The sequence below is a fragment of the Giraffa tippelskirchi genome, chromosome 13 (genome assembly GCF_054371585.1).
Source record: "Giraffa tippelskirchi isolate mGirTip1 chromosome 13, T2T-mGirTip1v1.2.pri, whole genome shotgun sequence".
Taxonomy (NCBI): Eukaryota; Metazoa; Chordata; class Mammalia; order Artiodactyla; family Giraffidae; genus Giraffa; species Giraffa tippelskirchi.
The window spans coordinates 14063703-14088809 of NC_137287.1; the positions used below are offsets into that span (position 1 = coordinate 14063703).

The 25107-nt window shown below is 50.0% G+C and overlaps 2 protein-coding genes across 6 annotated transcripts in view; one reads left to right on the top strand and one right to left on the bottom strand.

The window, feature by feature from the left end:
* The window catches only part of CRCP (CGRP receptor component), a 37726-nt gene extending 26107 nt beyond the window's left edge, over positions 1-11619 (bottom strand). For 2 of the 3 annotated variants that reach the window (XM_081558130.1, XM_081558128.1), the window contains exon 1: positions 6209-6342. In XM_081558130.1, coding sequence (XP_081414256.1) covers positions 6209-6216 — 8 coding nt within the window. In that variant the 5' untranslated portion in view covers positions 6217-6342. Of the gene's footprint in view, positions 1-6208; positions 6343-11391 lie in introns of those variants that run through there. The other variant, XM_081558129.1, reaches the window with a different exon arrangement.
* Positions 11620-11765: 146 nt separating this feature from the next.
* ASL (argininosuccinate lyase) lies at positions 11766-21557 on the top strand. 3 transcript variants are annotated; one of them, XM_081558125.1, is made up of 17 exons: positions 11766-11799; positions 12002-12056; positions 15268-15462; positions 15795-15878; positions 16148-16204; positions 16316-16413; positions 17576-17653; positions 17766-17843; positions 18146-18282; positions 18639-18701; positions 19078-19192; positions 19333-19417; positions 19515-19574; positions 19820-19903; positions 20933-21013; positions 21157-21263; positions 21369-21557. In XM_081558125.1, the coding sequence occupies exons 2-17, from the start codon at positions 12045-12047 to the stop codon at positions 21511-21513; spliced, it is 1479 nt and encodes a 492-aa protein (XP_081414251.1). In that variant the 5' UTR covers positions 11766-11799; positions 12002-12044; the 3' UTR covers positions 21514-21557. The 3 variants fall into 3 exon arrangements, with proteins under 3 accessions (XP_081414251.1, XP_081414252.1, XP_081414253.1); XM_081558126.1 differs by having other exon boundaries at positions 18230-18282; XM_081558127.1 differs by lacking the exon at positions 19515-19574 and having other exon boundaries at positions 18230-18282.
* The last annotated feature ends 3550 nt before the right edge of the window (positions 21558-25107 follow it).

The following is a 25107-nucleotide window of genomic DNA, read 5'->3' on the forward strand; positions in this document are numbered from 1 at the left end:
AGAACAATGGATCTTTAAACAAATACTGCATCTTGCACTCTGGTGGGCACAGCTGATTTATCCACTGATATTTTATTAGGAAGATACTAATATTTATTTTTTACCCAGCTAAATACTAATGGAGTAAATGCCAAAAACTCTAGGCATTCCTTCATTCAATAAAATATCGGGCTTCCCTGGTGGTCCATGGTTAAAACTCTGCAATTTCACCATAGGAGGCACAATTTTGATCCCCGGTCAGGGAAGTTTCACATGCCGATCGTGTGGAGAAACAAAACAAATCAATGAATACAGTGTCTGTTTTTATTAAGTCCTAAATGAATTGTGTGTATTGGGAAATTTTTTTTTAAATGCAGTTTTTATCCTGAAGAAGTTACTCTAACCACCACTAACTGGCAGGCTGCTGAGAACAGGATATGGTGCAATTTGAGAGACATATTAATCAAGTTATCTAATTTAACAGCACCAATGATGATGATGTGATGCACTGAGAAGGAAACATGCCTTATCGCAATCCAGTCAAAAAATGGTTAATTTAAACCTAGTTAAGAAGATATAATCAGACAAATGCCAACCTGAGGAAACTTCTTCAAGTCCACTGGCCTAGATTGTTCAAATATCACTATCATTTGTCCTGATACCAATGTCACAAAAGGAGGCTAGGAAACTGTCTTAGAGTGAAGGAGGTTAAAGAACCCTGGCAACAAAGGCAATGTGTGATTCTTGATTGGATCCTAATACAGTTTTCCCTAAATCTAGCTAAAACATTATTAAGACAACTGATGAAATTTTAATATAGATTGCATTTTAATAATAGTGGCTATATCAGCACTAAATTTCCCAAGTAATGATGGTATTGCAGACACATAGGAAAATGCCTTTTTAAGACTGATAACATGACACAGCTATAAGTCTGAAATAGTTCAGTAGAGAGTGAGAGAGAGTGAGAGTGTGTGTGTGTGTCTGTGTGTAGAGAAAATGCATGTATGCCTACGTGGTGACTCTAGGTAAAGGACATACAGGTACTTGTGATGCTCTTTTTGCAACCGCTACATGGGTTTAACATTTCTCAAGGTAAAAACTTGAGAAAAATGGAGATGTAAAACTAAAAAATTTCAGGTTTTTTAAAAAAGACATCAGTATAACTTGTAATTAAGGACCCTCTCTTCCAATTTTTTTTTTCCTTCATACTCTTGTAGGACTTAGAATAGCAATGATATTGCTTATGTTTAAAGCAAATATTCCAAGTGAATTTTAAAGACTGTGTGAATCTATACTTACAGGAGGGCAGTCACTTAAGCTCCTTAGCTGACTTGCTATTTGAAATTTAACCTGTAAAATCTGCTTAACTTGCTGAGTCAATTTAATGGACACAAACAACTACTCTGGAAACCAAATTCTGAATAAACAGAACAAAATGATCTATTGACAGACCTTCCTTAGAGGCACACACGCACAAAGAAGTCCAAGCAAACAGTGTCTAGTAACTGTCACACAGTTAACTCTTACGAACACAATGACGAATGGAATTGCTCAAATTCTCCTGTGTTTAATCTATGTTACTAATTCCAGTCCTGTTCTGAAACACTAAACTCTGCTCCAAGAAAACTGAGCAACCTTCAAAGTCAATGAACAAGTTAAAGTGTAGCATGCACTTGGGCGCTAGCAAACCAATTATCCCCTTTCCAGCCCTGTTACTGACCTGCTATAGGACCTCTTAGCTAATGTCTCTAAACATCAGTATTTCCAGTTGAAAGATGAAGGAAATTCTGACACTGTTTCAAAAAGACGATACAGAAGAAAGTCTATTTTCCCTAACTATGTATATTAAGTTCAAGAATAAAAGGATGAACACAAAGTTTTCCAGGCATATAAATAACCCAGAGGCATTAGACAAAGTCAGTCAAACAACAAATACCTTATGTACACAAATATTTAATCTTGCTATGAATATTTGGTATCCTTTTATCTGATGTGATGGTGGAAAAGTTTTCATTTTTAAATTCTACCTTTCAACCAAATAAAGCATACGTATTTCTTAACTTTAAAAAACTTCTACTGTATATTATATGTATCATTCACATACAGTAGGTAGTTAGGAAAAAAAAGTGGTAAAAACTCAAGGGAGTCTTCCATCCATGCCTCCCCACTGCAGGTCCTAGGAATGCCTGGCAGAGGTACAATGCATTTGCCCTCTCAGAAACCCAGGGGTCTCCTGAAGATCCTGAGGACCACCCTGTCAGGGATCACACCTCATGCTGGAGACCAGGCGAGATCTGAAGTTAGGCTTCCAGACCATCCCATTCCAGGGGCCCTGCCACCCCCAAACCACACGCCTACCTCAGAAAACCTCATTTTCCCAAAATTGCTAGCCACAAAATTCCTGATTGATCAATGACCTCTTGGAAGAAGTGGGCAGGTTACTACAGGAGAAAAACTTCTTGACTGAAATCATTTCACTTAGGAAAATCAGAAAATCGATATGCTAAGCAATGAAGAAAGTAACTAATTAATTTATATTAATTTTAATTAATTTAACTTCTTAAACTAATGAAGCACTATTATATTACTTTACTCAACAAGTACAGTTAGTCCTCTGTATTGGTGGATATGAAACCCACAGATACAAAACTAGTAAATACAGAAGGCCGACTATATTTGTCGAAGGCCTACCGTGTGCCAGGTGCAGTGCTAAGTGCTAGGTGAACAGACACTGGTCTCTGCCTTCATGGTACCTACACTCTCACGAGGAAGACAAAGCACTAGACAAGTAAACATACATCTATTATTGTAACTTGTAATTATTTAAGGGGAAAGTAAACCAAGGTTCTATGAGAGACAAAAAGCAGGACTTATTTCAGATTTACCAAAGACGGAAAACACTGAAAAAGGATACTCAACCTGAGCTGTCAAAGAGGTAAGAAATGGGCAGAACAGGAGGAAAAGTATACCAGGAAGAAGGAGCAGCAATGCAAAGGTCCGGAGGTAGTAAAGGGCCTGCAGGGTTACCCTAATTACTTGCCTACCAGTAGAACATGTGTGTTCAGGGGAGCGTACATGACAAGAGACCATGCTGGTGAGTGCATGAGGTTAAACAGGGTCTTGTGGTCCTACTAAGAGATGCAGATATCCTCTAAGCACAACAGAAAAGCAATGAAGGATTTTTACACAGAGTGATTGGATCTAATATTTTAATTCACTTTGGTTGCTGTATGGAAACAGAATGGAGGTAGCAGGACAAGAGTGAAAACCAAAGGCTATCGTTTAATCTGAACCAGAGAAGACTGACAACAAAATCAGCAGTGGGAACAGTGAAAAGTTATTGCATTCAAAATTCATTCTGAAGTTGGAGATGACAGGAGTGGCTGACGGACTGGATTTAGTGGTGAGGAAACAGGGCTCGATTTCTGGTCAAGGCAACTGTATGGCCAAGAGAGCAGGGCTAGAAATACATCCTAGGGAATCATTTTCATACAAATGGGTAAAATGACCAGGGGAGAGAGTATGAAGAGAAAGGGTCCCAGGACTGAGCCCTAAAATGCTTCAACATTTAGAAGCCAAGCAAGGAAGGTGGATCCAGGAAAGACAGAGAAGTAGTCCCTGATACAGAAGGAAATCCAGGTGAGCATGTCACAAAGCCAAGAGTTTCTGTATCAATTACTGCTAAGGGATGGAGAGAAAGTTGAGATCAGAAAATCAACTTCTGAGTTTGACAAAATAGGTAAATCTACATGAGACCCATTTCTGTAGACCAGTGAGGATGGAAACGGAAAAGAATGATGGAAAGAATGAAAGAGTAAATGACACTTCTAAGAAGTTTTCTGGTGACAGGAAGCAGAAAAGGAGCAACAGGTAGACACGGATGTGGGAACAGACAAGGGATTTTTTTCTACTCAGCAATTTTTAGCTTTATTCATATGCATACCAAGTGTTAATTTGGAAAACTCAGTAGTGGCCACAGGACTAGAAAAGGTCAGTTTTCATTCCAATGCCAAAGAATGTTCAAACTATTGCACAATTACACTCATTTTACATGCTAGCAAAGTAAAGCTCAAAATTCTCCAAGCCAGGCTTGAACAGTACATGAAGCCAGAACTCCCAGATGTTCAAGCTGGATTTAGAAAAGGCAGAAGAACCAGAGATCAAATTGCTAACATCCACTGGATCATACAAAAAGCAAGAGAATTAAAAAAAAAAAATAAACTACCTTTGCTTCACTGACTATGCTGAAGCCTTTGTGTGGATCATAACAAACTGTGGAAAATTCTTAAAGAGATGGGAATACCAGACCACCTGACCTGCCTCCTGAGAAACCTGTATGCAGGTCAAGAAGCAACAGTGAGAATCGGACATGGAACAGACTGGTTCAAAATTGGGAAAGGAGTACATCAAGGTTGTATGTTGTCACCCTGCTTATTTAACTTATATGCAGAGTACATCATGAGAAATGCCAGGCTGGATGAAGCACAAGCTGGAATCAAGATTGCTGGGAGAAATATCAATAACCTCACATATGCAGATGACACCACCTTTATGGCAGAAAGCGAAGAACTGAAGAGTTCTTGATGAAGTTGAAAGAGGAGAGTGAAAAAGCTGGCTTAAAACTCAACATTCAAAAAACTAAGATCATGGCATCTGGTCTCACCACTTCATGGCCATTTTTATGGCTCTTGACACAGGTTAGTCTTCGAAAGAACTGAATCAAGTTATACTACTATCAGCAATGTATGAGAATTACTGCCCCTGCCCCCTGGTCTGGCCATACTTTTAGTATTTTTAAAAATGTGTGTATGTGAAATGAAATCTCAGTGTCACTCGCTCGTAAATTACTCCAGGTCACCATCCAGCCCTTTTCACCCGTCCATGCCTACCTTGGCTTCCCAACCGAGTCACAGCGAGGGGCCCAGGCCTGCATCTATCCATTGATGGAGTTTAGTAAGACAAAGGATCTTTTTTTAAGACAAATACATTAAAACAGGTTTGTATGCTGACAGGAAATGCTTAGTAAAGAGTGAAAACTGATAATGGCTTGGACTAGAGTCCTATACGTGCATGTTTTTCCAAGCTGCATATTAAACCCCATTAGTGGATTGCAAAATCAATTTAGTGGGTCAACATTCTATTTTAATAAAAGAGAAGAGAGTATCAAGAGTGTGTTGTATTGTCTTAGAAAGCTTTCATTTCAGTTACATATACCTACTGTGCTTTTTTATTAAGCCTGAAAAACACTAGTACATGTAGACATTAAACATGAGGCACAAACACGTAAAGGAAAATACAAGTATTAATCAGTGCCAAAGAAAACACAATATGGGGATGACACTATGGGGATGTAAAGGAAATCAACCCTGAATATTCTTTGAAAGGACTGATGCTAAAGCTGATGCTCCAATACTTCGGCCACCTGATGTGAAGAGCCGACTCTTTGGAAAAAATCCTGATATTGAAAAAGACTGAAGGCAGGAGAAGGGGATGACAGAGGACGAAGTGGTAGGATTGCATCACCGAACATCACCGACTCAATGGACATGAGTTTGAGTAAACGGCGGGAGACGGTGAAGGGCGTTGCAAAGAGTCGACGTCTGAGCGACTAAACAACAAAGTAAGTTAATGACAACCATGCAAAAATTCACTACAGAATAGGCGCAAAAACTTTCACGTGCACGCGGAACAATGAGCAGATACGGAAAAGGCTATGTGGAGTGAAAACTGTTAGAACGGCTTTTACCCTCGATATACACACACAGACACAAACACACAGGGCTAAACACACAAGCTTCTCATCAAACTCGGAGAGCACTTCTTCTGAGTAAGGCCTCCCCCGGAGCCCACGGCCCCTAAACAAAGCTCTACCTCAGAATTTACCCATCTTTCCTCCTGGTACTTCCAGGCCGGACCCAGGGCTTTATACCTCAGTCCCGGCTCCGACACTGAGCCTGGCTCCCCACTGTGACCCCTGCAACAACAGTGAGTGGATGAGGGAGGGAACAGGCACTTAAAGGCAGGTGGGCCACCTGGCACTCGGCCCCGCGTCCTGGGCGGTGGGAGTGGACGCGAAGGTCAGCGGGCCAGAGCGAGAGCCCCTTCCTCCCCGCCCGCCGCGACGAGAGGTCGCCCCAGGCCCACGTCTCCTGGCTCCCAGGGCCGAAACGTCCCGAGCTGTGAGCGTCGGCCCAAAGCCAGCTACGCGCCCGCGCGAACCACTTACACTTCCATACCGCCTCCACCTCTTCGCCTCGAGTCACCAGCACACGCCGAGGTCCACGCCGCCCCGCCGCGGCTCCCGGCTCCGAACCGAACGCCCTGAAGCCGGCTCCGCGCGCCGCAATGCACGCCGGGATCGCCGCGATGCGCGCCGGGAGCCTGGAGGACCCCCGCGGGGCCGCGAGCGGGGCCCCTCTAGCCGTGGGAACCACTATGCTCTTCTGGCTCGGAATCAAAATGTTAAGCGTTTGCAGAGAACATTAAGCTCACATTTTCGTGGTCTAGGTTGTATAGAAGTAGTATTAATTTACTATAGTAAGTTTCCAAAGACATAATCGGATTAGTAGGTCTTTGCAGGTCTAAAGACCTCTCGGATAGTAGCGACGGCGGGAGGCGAGACGGCCAGGGGCTGCTGAAAACGCTCTATTTCAGGACCTGGGTGCTGGGTACGCGGTGTGTTTTGTTCCGTTTCTGAAAATCCAGTGAGCTGCATGCATAGGTGCACTTTTCTGTATGTCTGTTATACTTAAATAAAACGTTCTAAAAGGTGGGGGGGGGGAAAACAAACCTCAGCTTCCTTCCATTTCCCATTCATCGGAGTTACTTAGCAGGGAAGTATCGAGAACCTTAAAGACAAGCACAGCCTCCGACCTTTCGGCCTTTCTAGGAATTTGCCCGAAGGGAATTATCAGATACTTGAAGAAAGATCGATGTATAATGATAATTTTGCTTAAAGAGAGCGCGTAAATGCCCAGCAATGAGGAGTTGATCAATCATCTTTCACCCATACAGTATAATATATGTAACGTGAGAAACCATGTAGTATAATTTATATGCTGGGGAAATGCTCAAGATAGGATTTTTAAAAGATGGAAAATGATGTGGTATGACTCTAGTAACTTAAGGAAAAATAAGCATGGGGAAAAAATACCTAAGAGTATGGGAGCTAGAACCACCTAATCGACTAAGTTTTGTGTTCTTAAAAAAAAATAAGACATCAACAGAAACGTCAGTGTCTATTATCTTCTGGATTTTGGATATGTTTGAAATATTCCTTTAAGATTGGAAGGAAATATGCCAAAAATTAAGAACGAAAGTTGTCGTTTGTTTAAGATGTTATCTTTTTAAAATTTATTCATTCATTCATTCAGTTTCTCTGAATGTTTGTCGCGATATTCGGGATCTAGTTCTCTGACTAGGGATGGAACAAGAGCCCTCTGCACCGGGAACATGGAGTTTTAGCTACTGGAGCACCAGGGAAGTTTCTGGTTGATGTCTTTAGACAATGAGTCAATTGCTAATTTTTTCCCACTTTTTTATAGTTATGTCAATTATTTAAACATTCTCTTTGCAAGGTCCTTGATAAGTGCTTTGCTATTCCATGATTTTAACAGTTAACAGTGCAGGCTTTCCAGGCAGCCTGTGATTCTGTTTACCCCCATCACTTTCTTAGGGGCCGTTTAACCATGGGAGTTTACTTAACTTCTCCTAACCTTAATTTTCTAATGTGTAAATCATAGATCTGTTAGATATCTAAAGTGCCTAACACATACTAAGTGCTCAACAAATAATAATTACTGTGACAGCACAATCATGACACTCTATGAGGTAGTTTCCTTTGTTATTCAAATTTTACTCCTGAGGAAATTGAGCCAAGCTTGGAGAGATTATAATTTACCCAGAGTCACTCATCTAGGCCTGTAGGGATTTAAACCCAGGCAAATCTGAACAAATACATGAAGTGTATTAAATTGTTAATAGGGATTAATGACTGGATAAATGCAACATGCAGTATTAATACAATGGAATACTATTTAGCAATAAAAAGGAATGGAGTACTTTACATGCTACAACATGGATGACCCTCAAATACATGCTAAGTGAAAGAAGCCAGACACAAAAGACAACATATTATATGATTCCATTTATATGATATGTCCAAGAATAGGCAAAAAAAAAACAACCTATAGAGAGGAAGTGGATTAGTAGTTGCTGCTTAGGGTTGGGAGAGGGGTGGAGGTAGGTGGTGATGGGAAGTTGATGGGTACCGAGTTTCTTTGGAGAGATACAAAAATGTCATAAAATTAGGTTGGGGTAATGGTTGCACAGTCCTGTGAATTTACTAAAAAAAATGATGAAGTGTATACTTTAAACAGGTGAATTGTAAGATATTTGGGTTATATATCAATAAAGTTGTTTAAATGGTTTTTAGTGGTATTTGCCTGTGAGAACTGCATTGGAAGGGAAGTGAGGGGAATTTTTAACATTTAACTTTACACATTTGTAATTTTTAAAATGTTTTTCAATATACATGTTATTTTATTTTTTTACATGTTATTTTAAAACTACAAAAAAGTAAAAAAACTTCTGGCCGAGCCACATGGCTTGCAGAATCTTAGTTCAATCTGAAGACTGAACCCAGGGCCACAGCAGTGAAAGCACTGAGACCTAACTACCAGAACACCAGGGAACTCCCTACAAAAGTATTTTTAAAACAATTAATTTATTTTAAAACTCAACAAGTAAATAAAATGCCAACCCAAACCCAGATGGCCTAATTCATATGGAGAGTCCCCTTTGTGTTATTCACTCAGCAAACATGTACTGATGGCCCACTGGGTGGTGATGATACAAATATGAATGATATACACCTCCTACCCTGGCTGGCTGCCAGCCTAGTTGGGAACGAACTCTGGACAACAATAACTACAATACCCTATGTTTAGACGCTATGGAACAGAGGAGGGGATGACTAATGAGGTGGAGAGGCGTCCCAAAGCCAGGGGTGTTTGAACTAGGCACGGGGAGGAACACACAAGTCCAAGGCTTCAAGGATGGGCTTCCACAGAAGAGAGGTGAGTGCCTCTGAGGGCCCCATGATAAGGGCTAAACTTGTTTCTCTGACAGATGCTCCCCTAAGACTTTGGGGGCCATATGCAGCCACCCAATCTATCCCATGGTGACAGCCAAATAGGAGAGAGGCCCAGCCCCAAGGGAAGGCTGCCCACAAGGATCCTGCATGAAAAGGTAACCCAGGCAACATAGCTGAAATTCTTGCCTGCCCTGTCCCCTCTCAGGGCCTCCCTGCAACTTTCCTAACTTGAGGCTGCCTACGGAGTTTCTGTTCTTTGCCCCCCAAAGCACATCATCCTAGAAAATAGGTTTTTGTGTTTTGTTTTTTTTTCTTAACAGCTAACCTTTTAGGCAGAGGTATTAAGTACTGGATATACAAAGGGCTAGAACATGAGCAAAGCTTCATGTATGTCCTCCAAGGAGAAATGTCCTGTTGAACATTAAAGCGTTCAGTTTAGAGCTCAGAAGAAAATCACAGATAGAGCTTTTGAAGGTTTAAGTAGAAATTGAAGCCTTTAAAGTGAAGTCACCCAGGGAGAGTCTAGAATACTAAGACTTGCTTGGTGCTTACAAGCTGCCAGAGAGCTGATCTGAGTTCACAATTGTACACTGATCGAATCCTCGCTAAATCTCCTTCAGGATAGTACCAGACACGGTGTCAGCATGGTCTCATTCACTTCTCTCAGGAGTTCTCAGAATTAAGCACTATGATCAGCCCAAGTCACAGAGAGAACAGTGAAGCTCAGAGTGGTTAGGAAGTGTCAGAGCCTAGGTTCTCACTCTTCTCTGGTCAACTCCAACCTCGCCTGTCTCCTGCCAACATTAGAGATTTCTCCCTGTTCTACACTAAGTTCTTCCTCTTGCTGTACCAATGTGGACATACCAGGGGAGAGACACCAGACAAAGTTTTCGCTCTCCCAAGGAAGGTAAATTCCATACAGCACTCAGCTCTCAGCTGAAAATGGGTATGATTCATTGTCTGAACAGTCCTGGACAGCCAAGCTGGCAAAGAAAATGAACTCAGGTTTGCTTGGGGTCAAGGCTCCCCAGATGGATGTTCTTGCTGCCTGCACAGAACACAGACTTTGTGGTCATACTCCTGAAGGTCATTTCTCAGCTCTGCTACTTCCTAGCTGGGTGTCTGGGGACTCCCAGCCTCAGTATTCTCATCAGCAGAATGGGAATAACTATAGCATTGACCACAGAGGGTGGTTGTGAGGACCTAAGGACATAATCACTATATAATATGTTCAGCATAGAGCCTGGCACAGAAGTCAAGAAGTATTAGCTATCATTGTCATTTTGTTTGTTGTTCTATTCATATACTGGAAATGCCTCAGGCTATCTCCAAATTTCTTCCTTAACCTTTTCTTCCCTCGGACAGGAGCCAGAGCTTTGGATTTCTGCAGATGCTCAGGAGGTGTGATGATGTAGGAATGTTTCCTTTTCCTCCCAGTCTCCCTCTTTTCCTGGGAGCGTACAGGAGCCCAGAGCTAGGCATCCGGATCAGTGGGGAGTCTTTCCAGCACTGGCTCCAATACTGATGGATGAAAGGGAGTAGCAAGACAGGGAGGCAAGGGTTTCCCGGGCATAGGGAAGAGCATTTAGGAAACCTTGCAACAGCTTTATGCATCCTAGGAACTCCAAGTAATCCCACTGGAGTGAGGGCTAAAAATCTTCAACCCACGAGGTATTCCAGCTATTGGTCCAAACCTTCTCCGTTGACGTTCAAGGCCCTTTACAAACTTGCCCCAACCTACTTCCCACTTCTCCTCCCCACCCCATCCTCAAGCCCCTGACCCTTTGTTATAGCCACTCTAATGGTTTCCTGTTCTCCAAGCAAGCCATTCAGTTTCCGGCCTCTGGCCTCCTGAACTTTGCCCAGGCTGCCCATCCCCTAAAGGAAATGTTCTAACCCCTCCCCTTTTCGCTGAGCTAATGACTCAATGAATATGAATTTGAGCAAACTCCGGCAGATAGTGGAGGCAGAGGAGTGCTGCAGTCCATGGGGTCCCAGAGTCGGACTTAGCGACTGAACAACAAACTCTCTCTCATCTTCCAAAACCCACCTCAGGGGACATCTCTCCCAGAATGTAGAACTTCCAGAGCAGAAGTTCGAGGCCCCCTAATTCCTAGAACCCAGGCTATCATTGTTGTTGAATAATTAATCATGTCAAGGAAATCTTTCCTGAATACTCCAAGATAAACGCCCCACTCCGCGCTGTCCTCTGCGCCCCGCTGCGCACCTTGTCCATGTTTTGTTATGAACTTCTTGAGGCAAGCATCATTTCTTATGCTCATTTCTTTTTCCCCAGTGCCTAATAAACTACCTACCACATAGGAGGTGCCGAGTACGAGTTTGTTGAATGAATGAAGAATCGGGCGTGGCTTCTCACCTTCCATATCCAGTGAGCCCGCCAGGCGCGGTCCAGAGTCTTTACCTCTACCCCTATCCCGGGTCTCTCTCCAGGGCCCGAAAGAGTTTGCAGCCTTGAGAACTGTCGCCCAGGCACCACCCTCCCAGTTCCTTACCCTCTCACTGGGACCGCTCAGCCCAAATCCGCTCCGGAGACGGCTCCGCCCACAACCAGGATTGGAGAGAGGAGGCAACGCCCACCTGGCGGGGCCGCCTGGGATTGGTGCGTCCGCCGATAGAAGGCGGGGACAGCGCCGGGCCGCTGTTGACGATTTCCTAGCCAGAAAAGCCCAGCCCGCAAGAGACTCGAGGCGCGGCCAGGCGGCGTAAGTGTGCGGCGGCCGGACTGGCAGGACGGGCGGGAGCGGAGGACGCGGACGACCCGGGAGGCCGCGCTGGGCGCTGCCCACGTCCGCCTCCTCCACCGACTGCGCTCCGCCAGGCGTGGTGCCCCAACCCGATGCCCGTCCCGCCCGGGGGACCCTACCCGGTGGCCTAGGAGGTCGTCAGTCCCGCCTTGTTTTTTAGACCCGGAGGACCGAGGCTCCCGGAGGACAAGGAACCGCCCAACATGGCATCGGAGGTGAGAGGGACCTCGGGGACGCCCGTCCTCCAAACCTCCAAAGGAGGGTGAGGGGCGCCCTGGGCGGGGTCAGCGGGGGCGTGGCCTGCGCCTGCCGCCCTTGGGTCCTGTCCTCTTTGGCTCCAGGCAGTGGGTACTCCTGTCGCACCTTCCAGAGCCCGGAAGAGAATTTTGTCCCTTCTTCCCAGTGTCCCCACCACCATCTGCTCTCCCCCGCCCCTCACCCCTCCCCAGCCTGTGTGGCAAACCCACCAACCCGCACTGCTGGGGAAGGCGGCTCTGACCTCACCCGACCTGACAGCGCTCTCGACCTGGCGTGGAAAGGTGCCGCCCACTCAGCCTCCTCACCTCTTCATGCCTTTCTTCCCTCCCACTCACCCCCTACCCCCACCCCACCCCTCCCCGTCCTGTGCCCCTCTCCTGCCTTACCAGTTGTCCCTGTGCAGCCAAGTGCACAGGACTCTTGTGTTTGTTGAGCCAGGAGGCAGGGAATCGTGCCCTGTGGCTCCAGGACCTGGTGGCTTCCTGTCCCACTGGCCTCTCCCCCTCAGAGCCAGAGGACTCCTGGGTTCTCTCCCCGACCAAGTGGCAGGAGTCTGAGGCACAGATCCCTTTCCTTGGGCCTCTATTTACCTGGCTGATGGGGAGAATATTAGCTGTCTGCCTCCTCTGTGAGGTACCGGATGGTGAGGTCATTGCTTTGAAACTTTCAGGTAACAGGGGCTGTTTGCTTGATACCAAGAAGGGAACCCTGGGCCTGGGAAACACGAGCTGTGGGTTCCAGACCCCTCTGGCACCCATTAGCTGGCAAGTCACTTCCTCTGTGGGCCTCAGTTTGTTTACTGAATAAATGGGTTAAGACTGTGCCCTGCTAGCTTCTGGGTCATGGCAGAGGGCATGTGGTAGGGCCTGGGCTTAGCAGCCAAACAGACTTGGTTTCTGAAGCAGTCACTCAACCTCCCTGGACATATTTCCTCATTTGTAAAATAGGGGTAACCTCATAGAGGGTATAACGGCATCTGGAAATGCCTAGCATAGGGCCAAGCAATAGGTGTTAATAAACTGTGGCTGATGACACTAAGAGGGATAACACTGGTATTTCCTATGTGTGTTCTAAATTGGCTATTGCTGGGAATTCCCTGGCGGTCCAGTGGTTAGGACTCCTAGCTTTCACTGCTGAGGGCTAGGGTTCAATCCCTGGTTGAGGGAACTAAGATCCCACTAGCTACATGCAAGGCAAAATTAAAAATAACAATAATAGCTGTTGCTGTTTCATCTCAGCCAAGCCAATGTCCCTGTCCCCTTACCCCTCACATCCTCCTGGCCCAGTTGTGCCCTGGTTCATAGCAGTGCCCTCTCCTGCCACCTCGCCCCTCCCTCGGTGTACAGGTGGTGGCATCTCACTCTGACATCCTCCTGGAGTACTTTTACACCTGCCAGCGGGGTAGGATCTTGGCCCCAAGCTCCACTGCAGAATGGGCTGCCTTCAGGAGACCAGGGCGCTGGGCGACCTCTGCTTGCCCCAGGTTGTCCTGTGGGTTGGCACTAATTGGTCTGGCTGCAGCCCCAGTTGTTAAATAGCTGTTATTACTAACAACCCATGAAGGGAGTCCAGGGGCCTGCTGGTGGAGGGGATGCCAGGTGACGCCTAGCTGAAGGGCAGCCTGGGTCTGCATCCTGACTGGCTGGCCGAGGCCCTCAGGCCCCAGTGGTCAGGACCAGGGCCCCACGTGGTGCTTTGCTGGAGATCTGGGCTTGGCGGGGCAGCATGAGGGCGAGGGGCGGGTCCAGCTCACAGGGAGGGCAGAGACTGCATTTGCAGGGCAGAGTCCTCTGGCAGCTGAGGTTGCTGGGCACTGAAGTGTCAGCTCCCAGCCTGGGGTGGTGGTGGAGGGTCCAGGGGGACATGCAGAAAAAAGGAGTGGAGCTAAGGCACACTCTGACCCCTGGTAGTCCTCGGCCACTCCCTCAGTGATACCTAGAATTTACTGAGTACCAGGCACTGTGCTGTGTATGCAATTAGCTTAATCTAATTGAATACTCACAATAACCCCACCAGATAAATACTATTATTATTCCTATTGTGTAGAGGGACAACCCTGAGATTAGAGAGGTTATATAACGGGCCTATGGTTAGGTGGCTAATAGAAGTCTGGGACATTGCCGGGGGACAGAGAACATATGCCCTCAGTGGCCACTGTAAACCACTCCCCCCAACAGAAAAGATGCCAATGAAGTAACATTCCCCCTTCCACCACGGACCACTCTCCTCCCATCCTTGGCAAACTGGGGTGTGCCCCTCAGGGGTTCTGCGCCCTCTCCCCAATCTGTCCCATGCCATGGCCTACGCCCTCTGCCCCATCCCTCTATCCTTGGCTCCTGGGACTCAGAGGGTCAGCTAGTGACCTCCTATAAGGCCAGTGATAATGGGTGTATTGGGGGTGCTCTCCAGAGGTGAGGTGGGGGTTGGGAACTTAGGCCCCTCTCCAGGCGTGGGAGGGAGATACAGCTCACTGGAGACTGATGGGACCCCTTGGGTGCCTCCTCACCTGTCCATGCAGCGAATGTTCAGAACAGCAGAGCAGCAGACAGGCCCTGGTGGAGTGAGTGTGGGGTTTAGAGCAGGGCTCTGACTTGCGGCTGTGGGGCTGTGGTCCTGGCTCTGTGGTCCTGGCTCTGCCATGCTCAGCAAGGACAAAGTACAGAGCTGCTCTGGGTCTCAGTTTCCCCTCTCTGTAGGACAGTATGGGTACCCACTTCGCAGGATTGCAGTTGGTGTGTGACAAGCAACGAGAATGGTGCCTGGTGCACAGTGAGAATGTGACGTTTGTTAGCCGGTATCATTGTCACTATCCCTGGTACATCAGAGCTGGATTTTAGAGTGACTTCTCACTTTGGTCACTGGCAGGTGGGGTCCCAGAAGTTTTGCTGTGGTCTCAGGGTGCCTGCCACCATCTCCCCAGAGCAGTGCTCCATGATGGGAAAGAACCCTAACTTCAGTGTCCAGTCAGGTTCCCACATTCACTCCCTGAGTGACTCTGGGCAAGTTCCTGACCCTCTCTGAGCCTCAGTTTCCTTATCTGTCCAGTGAGAATAACCCGGCCCACTGGCTCCCACTGCCATCAGACTGGGTAACTCTCTTGAGGGCTCTTTGTGGGAGGCATTGTTCTCAAGGTGGGAGGAGATTAATTGCTTCTGCCCTTCTGGCCAGAGCGGGAAGCTGTGGGGTGGCCGGTTTGTCGGCGCAGTAGACCCCATCATGGAGAAGTTCAACTCGTCCATCATGTACGACCGGCACCTCTGGGAGGTGGACGTGCAGGGCAGCAAAGCCTATAGCCGGGGCCTGGAGAAGGCGGGCCTCCTCACCAAAGCCGAGATGGACCAGATACTCCATGGCCTGGACAAGGTACTCGCCACACCCCCAGGCCCACCCCAGAGCATGCCCCTCCCCCCTTGCCATGGACCCAGGCTTTCACCAAATCCCCGAGTGCAGGCTGCGGTAACATCCCGAGATGACAGGCTTGGGATCTCCCCTCGTAGTGATCAGATGCCTAGAGAGGTGCCCTTCAACCACGTGCAGCGCTGACCATCTCTCTTCATCCCTCAATGCCCCTGTGGTCCTGTGGCTCCTGAGAAAGGTGCTCTGGACCTGAGATGCCCCCAGGGGCGGAATGCTGCCAGGACTCAGCTGCCGATGCCCACCCTCCTGACCCCCCCATGTTGCTACCATCTCTGCAGGTAGCTGAGGAGTGGGCTCAGGGCACCTTCAAACTAAACCCCAATGACGAGGACATCCATACGGCCAACGAGAGGCGTCTGAAGGTGCGACATCCACTGCCTCATCCCCCTACCCCTCCCCTCTCTGCCTTGCCCGGGGCCGTTTGGAGCATAAGCACCACCATTCTGTTCGCTTCATCACTGGGACCTCAGAGCAGGAGGCATCAGCAGAGATGGCAGAGATTGGGCAGATCCAGGGGACCCCAGGGCAAGCAGGGAGGGTCACAGGCCAGGGAGGAAGAGCAGCAGTCTGGGCTGACCCCACTGGGCTGTGAGCAGGCAGACCCCAACTGCATGCCTCCCTTCACCCCCAGGAGCTCATTGGTGAAACTGCGGGGAAGCTGCACACGGGACGAAGTCGGAACGACCAGGTGCCGCCGCCCCCCTGCCCCCACCCCGCACCCAAGGCCTTCCCAACCTTGGGGGCTCCAGGGAGCAGAGTTAGGGCTGAGTCCCTGAGTGCCATCTCCTCCTCCCCCTAGGTGGTCACTGACCTCAGGCTGTGGATGCGGCAGAACTGCTCCACACTCTCAGCCCTCCTCTGCGAACTCATCAGAACCATGGTGGATCGGGCAGAGGCGTGAGTCCCGGGCACACCAGGTGGCAGAGAGGGCCTGGAGGGCAGCCAAGGTCTCTGCTCCCCCGAGACAGGCAGCCTGAATGCCAGACCTAAGTGGCGGGGGTGAAGAGGGCAGGGGGGCCAGGCTCTGGGGTACTGGGAGCCCCAGAACTCCTGGCCGAGTGAGGCAGAGCAGTCAGCAGTGGGCCATCTCTTTCAGCATCGTCTACCCTCAGCAGGCCCAGCTCGACAGGCAAGGGAACTCACCCTTTGTGGATTCACAGGCTGGAGGCTAAGGCACCAGGCAGGTGCCTTGAAGCCTGAGGAAGGGGCTGGCTTGCTGGGGCCGCCAGAGAGTCCCTTCTCAGCCGCCTGCACCTCAGGTCCCCTGTCCCTGTGCAGCAAGGCAGGCAAAGGAGAGAGCTGAGGGCTGCCTCCCACTGACCTCATCCCAAAGCTCTGTGACATGACTGCTGAGAAGAGTCTACTTGTGTCAGAGATGGGGTTGAGCCTTCTTTGTCCCAACTCCCAGTGACCCCGGTTTCACTGACTTCACAACTAGGGGAAAACAAGGGCCCAGAAATGTCATCCTGTGGGAGACAGGTGTTGGGAGAATAGGGAGTGACTGCTGACAAGTAAGGGTTTCTCTCTTGGGGTGATGATACACTTTAAATGGCTGATTGGTATATGAATTATATCTCAATAAAGTCATTAATTTTAACAAACCAGAACCATCACACACAGCATCTCTGCTACTGTGCAGCCTATGTTAAAGTGCTCCCAGCTTTTCTGGGCTCCTCCAGGGCTCCTCTCAAGCTCACAAACTCAGCCTCTCACTGCCAGTGGTACCTGCCGTGCACCTTCCTCCCTGCCCTGGCCCCTGCCCAGATCTGCTGCCAAGGTGCAGAGGTGGGAGCTGAAGGTGTGATCTACATCTAGTCCTACACTCACCCCCTGGAGGCCCCACAGCCATGGCCCAGCACACTGCCTGCTTCCCAACCTTCGCTGACACCATGTTTGTCTTCAGGAGGGCACTTGGTCCCTCGAACAGGCAGATCCTCGGGCGAGCCTGCCCTTCTGTTCCCGAGAGGGGCCCAGGCCTGCAGGGTCCCAAGTGTGACAGGCAGGCCTCACCTGAATCTTAAGAGCCCCTCAGACACCCTGTCCTTGCTCTTCCCCGCAGGGAACGTGATGTCCTCTTCCCAGGGTACACACACCTGCAAAGGGCTCAGCCCATCCGCTGGAGCCACTGGATCCTGAGGTCAGAGGGGTCATGATGGAGACGCATGATGGAGGATGTGATGAGGAGGCATGGCAGAGGGGAGGGGCCAGGCCAGGCTGCCCTGACCCTCTGGCTTCCTGGCCTTCCACAGCCATGCCGTGGCTCTGACCAGAGACTCTGAAAGGCTGCTGGAGGTGCGGAAGAGGATCAATGTCCTGCCCCTGGGGAGGTGAGCAGAGTCCAGTGCTCTGAGGGTGGGGTGGGGTTCTTGCCACCTAGTTAGCATGGTCCTAGGGGTTCAGCAGAAGAGGAGAAGCCAGGAAGGACAGAGGGGGACAGGAAGCCAGGCGATCAGCCTCCCTGTCCAGGGTGGGAAGGGGACCCCACATGGGCCCTCAGCTCTAAGATGAGGACAATGAGTACATCAGAGCAAAGCCAGGGCTCTCTGGAGAGCCAGCCAGCTGTGTCTCCCCACCTGTGGGGACAGGTGTCTAGCTCCCAAGCTGACCAGGCTCTGGCCCTGGTAACCAGCGCTCAGCATGCGTGTGCATGTGTGTACGGTCAGGGCCTGCCTGCAGGAGCCCTGGTCACTCAGAACCCCACCCTGCTCTGCAGCGGGGCCATCGCAGGCAACCCCCTGGGTGTGGACCGGGAACTGCTCCGAGCAGGTGAGGCACCCTGCCCCTCCTTTCCTGGGAGACCACCCTCAGCACCTGCCAGGTCCCACAGAAACACACCTAGAGAGGGCAGGGGTCCGGGTGAAACTCTGGTTTTCTGTTGACATGAAGCTAGAGAGGCCTGGGGTGGCCATGCTAGAGGCGCGTGGTGCCAAGGAGACTCAGGACTCCCGCCTCCCTCCTGGGACCTGTACAAGAGACCTCCCCAACTCCTGCCCCTCCCTACTCTGCCTCCCTGAGAAGGGGTCCAGGGGGAGGTGGCTGGGCAACCTGGTTCGGGGAAGGGAGAAGACCCCTCCCAGCCCTCCAGCCCAGCCCTATTGCCTTTCCTTTCCCGCCTCGCTCAGAACTGGACTTTGAGGCCATCACTCTCAACAGCATGGATGCCACCAGTGAGCGAGACTTTGTGGGTGAGTCCTAGAAGCCAAGCAGGAGATGCAGGTTCGATTCCTGGGTCGGGAAGACCCCCTGGAGGAGGAAATGGCAATCTACTCCAGTATTCTTACCTGGGAAATCCATGGACAGAGGAGCCTTTTGGGCTGCAGTCCACAGGGTCGCAAAAGAGTTAGACACGACTTAGCAACTAAACAATAACAACCTGGGAGCCAGCCCTCCTGTCCTCCAGGGCCAGTCCCCTGCAGTGTGTGCTGTCTTTGTTCCCCCTGCCCTGGCTCCTCTCCAGATTCCTGCCACCCCCATATGGCTTACCTGGAGCCTCTCCAGGCTGGGTGAGCAGCGAGACAGGCCTGGTGAGCAGACAGCTTGCTCTCCCTTTTCTTCCACAAGCCGAGTTCCTGTTCTGGGCTTCGCTGTGCATGACCCACCTCAGTAGGATGGCTGAGGATCTCATCCTCTATGGCACCAAGGAATTCAGCTTCGTGCAGCTCTCAGATGCCTACAGGTGAGGCTGTACTCACCCTTGCCCAGCTCTGCACCCCCTGCAGGGCTTGCTTCCTCCCCACCACCACCCCAGGCAGATCTGCCCAGCAGGCCAGCCAAGTGGCGCGGGAGCCCTTTCAGCCCCAACATCTCTGTCTCCAGCACTGGAAGCAGCCTGATGCCCCAGAAGAAAAACCCAGACAGCCTGGAGCTGATCCGGAGCAAGGCGGGGCGAGTGTTTGGTCGGGTGAGCTGGGCAGGGAAGGGGACACAGCCTCAGCGCTGACCCGAGGGTCCAGAGGGAACATTCCAGACAGGCTCCAAAGTCCTCCCTCTCCCCGCAGTGTGCTGGGCTCATGATGACACTCAAGGGACTTCCGAGCACCTACAACAAGGACTTACAGGTTTGGGACCCGCCTGTTCTACCTCACACACCAGTTCTCGGGGTCCTGGCTCATCTGGGCAAGGGCCCCACAGAATTGATGGGCCCTCCCATTGTGTATACCCAGCCCTTGACCACCCGGAGAGCTCTCTCCTCTCCCTCAATGCAGGGTGTACGAGGTGCTGTGTGTTCCCAGTGGGAGGCAGTGGGGATGCCTCCGAGGGGACCCAGCTCCTGGGCCCTTACTTCCTGCCACGTGTCTCTCAGGAGGACAAGGAAGCCGTGTTTGAAGTGTCTGACACCATGAGTGCTGTCCTCCAAGTGGCCACTGGCGTCATCTCTACGCTGCAGGCAAGACACACCTCTTCTCCCCGAGGCCCTTAAACTTGCGGGTGGTGTGCCAGGAGGGTGATCTTGAGTGGAGGCAGGGGTGGGTGGGTCCAGAAGACCTGGGGCAGAGGGAGGGGATATGTTCTTGGTCTTGCCCTGGGAACAGTGAAGAGACACACTTAAGCTGCTGCAGGAGAACGGAAGTGGGTTAGATCTAAGGAGTCCCCTCAACTGGCCCTCCCAGATTTCTTTTTTAACCACTTACTATGGGAGAATTCAATATACAACAGTGGAGAGGATGTACGATGACCCCTGGGCTTCCCCAATGGCACAGTGGTAAAAGAATCCGCCTGCCAATGCAGGAGAGCTGGCTTCGATCCCTGGGTTGGGAAGATCCCCTGAAGGAGGAAACGGCAACCCGCTCTAGTATTCTTGCCTGGAAAATCCCATGGACAGAGGAGCCTAGCAAGCTACAGTCCAAAGGGTCACAAAGAGTTGGATACCACTGAGCACGCACACATGCACCCATAATGAACCCCTACATAGTAACAGCATTCAGCTTAAACAACAATCAGCTCACGGCCATTCTCGATTCAGCTATCTTTACCCACTACCCTGTCCACCATTGTTTTTAAGTAAATCCCCCTCATATAATTTCGTTTCTAAATATAGTTCAGGGTATGTCTCTAATGTAGTGGTTCCCCGGGATCAGCAGTATCAGCATCACCTGAGAACTTGACTGACCTGCAATCCTAGGCCACCCTGCAGACCCGCTGAATCACAGGTTCTGGGTTAAGCCACAAGATCTATAGTCTAATCAATGCCCCAGGTGATTCTGATGCATTCTAAAAATCAAGAGGCCACCCAAGTAACACAGCTAACACTTATCAAGTTAGGAAATGGTGGCTGCAACAGAGAGCAGGACAGGGTGGGTGAGAGGGGGTCTGCCCAAGGCAGGGGACATCCTGACTGAGCAGGGTGGGCCTGGGGCGGGCAGCTCCAGGACCCAGGGCCCCCAGATTCACTGCCGGCCTGGCCTGCTGTCCCCAGATTCACCGTGAGAACATGGGACGGGCTCTGAGTCCTGACATGCTGGCCACTGACCTTGCCTACTACCTGGTCCGCAAAGGAGTGAGTGTCGGGCAGCCAGGGTGGAGGGGCCAGGGGACAGGGATGTTCTCCAGGCTTGGGTTGGGGGAGGATGGGGGCACCAGTACCCCAACAGGGGTTGGAGAAAGCTGCATCAACACCGCCCTCCTCCCCGGCTCTCCCAGATGCCATTCCGCCAGGCCCACGAGGCTTCAGGGAAAGCCGTGTTCATGGCCGAGACTAAGGGGGTCGCCCTCAATCAGCTGTCACTGCAAGAGCTACAGACCATCAGGTGAGCCCCTCTTCCTGTCCTCCCTCCATCTGCTGGGAGGCAAGCCCGGGCCCCCGGAGACTGGGCTGGCCGAGAGGCCCTGGCCCACCTTCTCCTTCCCCCCAGCCCCCTGTTCTCAGGCGACGTGAGCCACGTGTGGGACTATGGACACAGCGTGGAGCAGTACGAGGCCCTGGGGGGCACCGCGCGCTCCAGCGTCGACTGGCAGATCGGCCAGCTACGAGCTCTCCTCCGGGCACAGCAGGCCTAGAGCCCTCCCCACGCCTTTCCCAAATAAAGTGGGCCCTGGAGGAAGCTGTGTGTGTTTCCCGCCCAGCCTGTCTGCCTCAGTGGTGGGCTCTGGCGGGTGGGGGTCTATTGAGCTGGCAGTAGAGGCCATCAGGGAAGTGGAAGAACCCGGAGATATAGCTAGAGTCACGGATGCGGAAGGCCCAAGGGGGTTCTTACCCGCGCCTTCTCCACCCCGCACAGACCCCGCCCCCATCACCGCCCCCTCACAGGTCCCGCCCCTATCACCGCCCCACAGGCCACGCCCCGTCGCTGCCCCTGCGCAGGTCCCGCCCCGTTACCGCCCCCGCACAGGCCCCACCCCGTCACCGCCCCATCACAGGCCCGGCCCCCATCACCGCCCCCGCACAGGTCCCGCCCCGTCCGGGCCTCACAGTAATTTCCAGCCTTGGGTGTTTCGGCAGCACAGGCTTCCTTGGATCCCTGGTGGGGCCTAATGGGCTTGGCTCACCCAGTCAGTCCCCGTCCATTCCCCTTCCTTCTGGGGCCCTCCCTAGGCTCCCGTGCTCCCATTCTCCTCCCGGTTAACCCAACCCTTCCCTGGACCATCGGGCAGCACTGCAGGGTGTCCTGTACCTTCTTGAAGGGAATGCTGTATCTCGTAGCAAAGCTGGTCATCCGGATAGCGAGCGATGCCCGGCACTAGCTGAGCTCAATGCATGGGTAAAGACGATGCTTTCTCCACCCTGGAGAGTAATGTACAAATTCGCTAGCACTGACCTTGAGGTGAGGCCCACAGACAGGTGGTGCCAGAGGGGTCTGCCCATGCTATGGTCAAGGGAAGGGACGGTCACATTGAGTCTGCAAGGAGCCTGAGGTGAGGCCTGGCACGCGTGGTCAGTGTTCAATAACAGCGGGTCCCCAAGCCAGCAGAGATGCAGACCTCTTCTATTAATACACAAAATCTCACCAAAATCCTGATAATAAAACATAAATTTCAGACATTTCTTAACAACAAAGATAAGCAAGCTAAACACAAAGTATGAATAAGTCCTCCAAGTGATTCTGGGAGCAAAGAAAAGATTTTGTAAATTAAAGAACAAAAACTCTGGCAATGGGGGACACTACACCAAATTCCCAAAAGGGTCAAAACTGTGAATCTCAGCATCTTCTAGAGCAGTGTTTCTCAACGCCGGGGCTCCTGACTATTATCATCATCATCTTCAAACTTGTTAAAAATAAAATTTTCAGTCCCCACCAAGACCTGTTGTTCTTCAGTCGCTAAGTTGTGTCTGCTTTGTGACCCCATGGACTGTAGCCTGCCAGGCTGTTCTGTCCATGAGATTTCCCAGGTTAGAATACTGGAGTGGGTTGCCATTTCCTTCTGCAGGGGATCTTCCTGACCCAGGGATTGAACTCACATCTCCTGCTTGGCAGGAAGGTCTTTACCACTGAGTCACCTGAGAGGTCCCCACCAAGACCTACTGAATCACATTCTGGGTGGGGTCCGGCAATCTGTTTTAACAAGTGATTAAACAGGTGATCCTGATGGGTGCTCAGGTTTGAGAGGCACTGATCTTTAGAATCTTGTTACACGAAGTTGCTGCAGACCAGCAACATCTGCCTCACCTGGGGCCCGCCCTAACCTACTGATTCAGAATCTGCAGTTTAACAAACTACCCAGGTGATTCCTGTGCACACTTAAGTGTCAGAAATGCTGATTTGTGGATAAACAAGAAGGATTTATTTTATAGTACAGGAAACTATATATTTGGTAACTTGTCATATCCTATACGGAGAAGGCAATGGCACCCCACTCCAGTACTCTTGCCTGGAAAATCCCATGAACGGAGAAGCCTGGTAGGCTACAGTCCATGGGGTCGCTAAGAGTCGGACACGACTGAGCGACTTCACTTTCACTTTTCCCTTTCATGCACCGGAGAAGGAAATGGCAACCCACTCTAGTATTCTTGCCTGGAGAATCCCAGGGACGGCGGAGCCTGGTGGGCTGCCGTCTATGGGGTCGCACAGAGTCGGACACGACTGAAGTGACTTAGCAGCAGCAGCAGCAGCAGCAGCATATCCTATAAGGGCTTCCCAGGTGGCTCAGTGGTAAAGAATCCGCCTGCCAATGCAGGAGATGTGGGTTTGATCCCTGGGTGGGGAAAATCCCCTGGAAGAGGACATGGCAACTCACTCCAGTATTCTTGCCTGGAGAATCCCATGGATAGAGGAGCCTGGTGGGCTACAGTCCATGGGGTCACAAAGAGTCGGACATGACTGAGTGACTGAGCGTGCAAGCAATATCCTATAATGGAAAAAAATTTGAAAAAAAATACATATGTGTGTGTGTGTGTGTGTGTGTGTGTATATATATATATCTGAATCACTTTGCTGTATACCTGAAACTAGCACAGTACTGTAAATTAACTATATTTGAATTAAAAAAAAAAAAAAACTCAGAGGAGTCAAACAAAATTGTAGGACCAAAAAAAAAAAAAAAAGTGCTAATCTAGAGAATGCCTAAAACCTAGTTTCCAAAATGAAGGAGGGCCTTATGTCCATCTGACCAGACAGGATTAAAATAACTGTAATGCACTTGGCACAGGGAGAATGGGAGTACACTGAGGCAGGAAGTTGCTGCAACACCTCCCTCCATCTCTATCTACTGCCTCCATTGAGGGGGGACACCTCAGCCTTAATGGGAACTCTGTTTCCAGATGATCCTGTTAAGTTCTTCCTTAACTGAATTGCATTCAGCCTCATGGGGCTTCCCACTCATGAGCCTGGCTACGTGTGATCTGACCTGACCAGAAGGAATGGCCTGTCCTAGCTCAGGGAGAGCAAGGGTTTGTGCAGCTTTTCTCCAGACTCTGTACTTAGCGCCCAGGTCTGCCTCTTCCTGTTCTGCTACCAACTGGATACATCCTTTCCTCTTGTCTGTTTTTAATCTCAGAAGCTGTTTACACCAAAGCCCAGTGTGACCTTATATTGATTTCCTATTGCTGTAACAAAGTACCCCAAAAGTCATGGCTTAAAACAAAATAACAGTATCTTACAATTCTTGACGTCTGAAGTGGGTTTTATGGAAGCAAAATTGTATGTCAGCAGGGCCAGGCTTCTTCCAGAAACTAGAGGAGAATCTCCTTGTCTTTATTCTAGTTTCTAGAGGCCACATGCATCCCTTTGCTTATGGCCCCTTCCTCCATTTTCAAGGCCAGCAAGGTAACATTGCCAAATCTCTCTTGGATTCTCTGCTTCCACTGTCATATTGTTATTTATTTATTTTTATTGATGTATGGCACAGTGGTAAAGAATCGCCTGCCGACGTGGGAGATGCTGGTTTGATCCCCAGGTGGGGAAGATCCCCTGGAGGAAGAAATGGCAACCCACTCCAGTATTCTTGCCTGGGAAATCCCATGGACAGAGGAGCCTGGCAGGCTACAGTCCATGGGGTCGCAAAGAGTCAGACATGACTTAGCAACTAAACAAAAATAGCTGAATTACAGTGTTGTGTTAATTAGTACTATACAGCAAAGTGACTATACATCTATACAACATATATATATATACTTTTCATATTATTTTCCATTATGGTTTATTAATGAATGTTGAA

What these genes read in the sequence shown, in the direction of transcription:
- ASL (XM_081558125.1), top strand. An exon ending in CCAACGAGAGGCGTCTGAAG is followed by an intron (nt 15,879 to 16,147) that starts GTGCGACATCCA and finishes CTTCACCCCCAG; the next exon opens with GAGCTCATTGGTGAAACTGC. An exon ending in CAGCTCTCAGATGCCTACAG is followed by an intron (nt 19,193 to 19,332) that starts GTGAGGCTGTAC and finishes CTCTGTCTCCAG; the next exon opens with CACTGGAAGCAGCCTGATGC.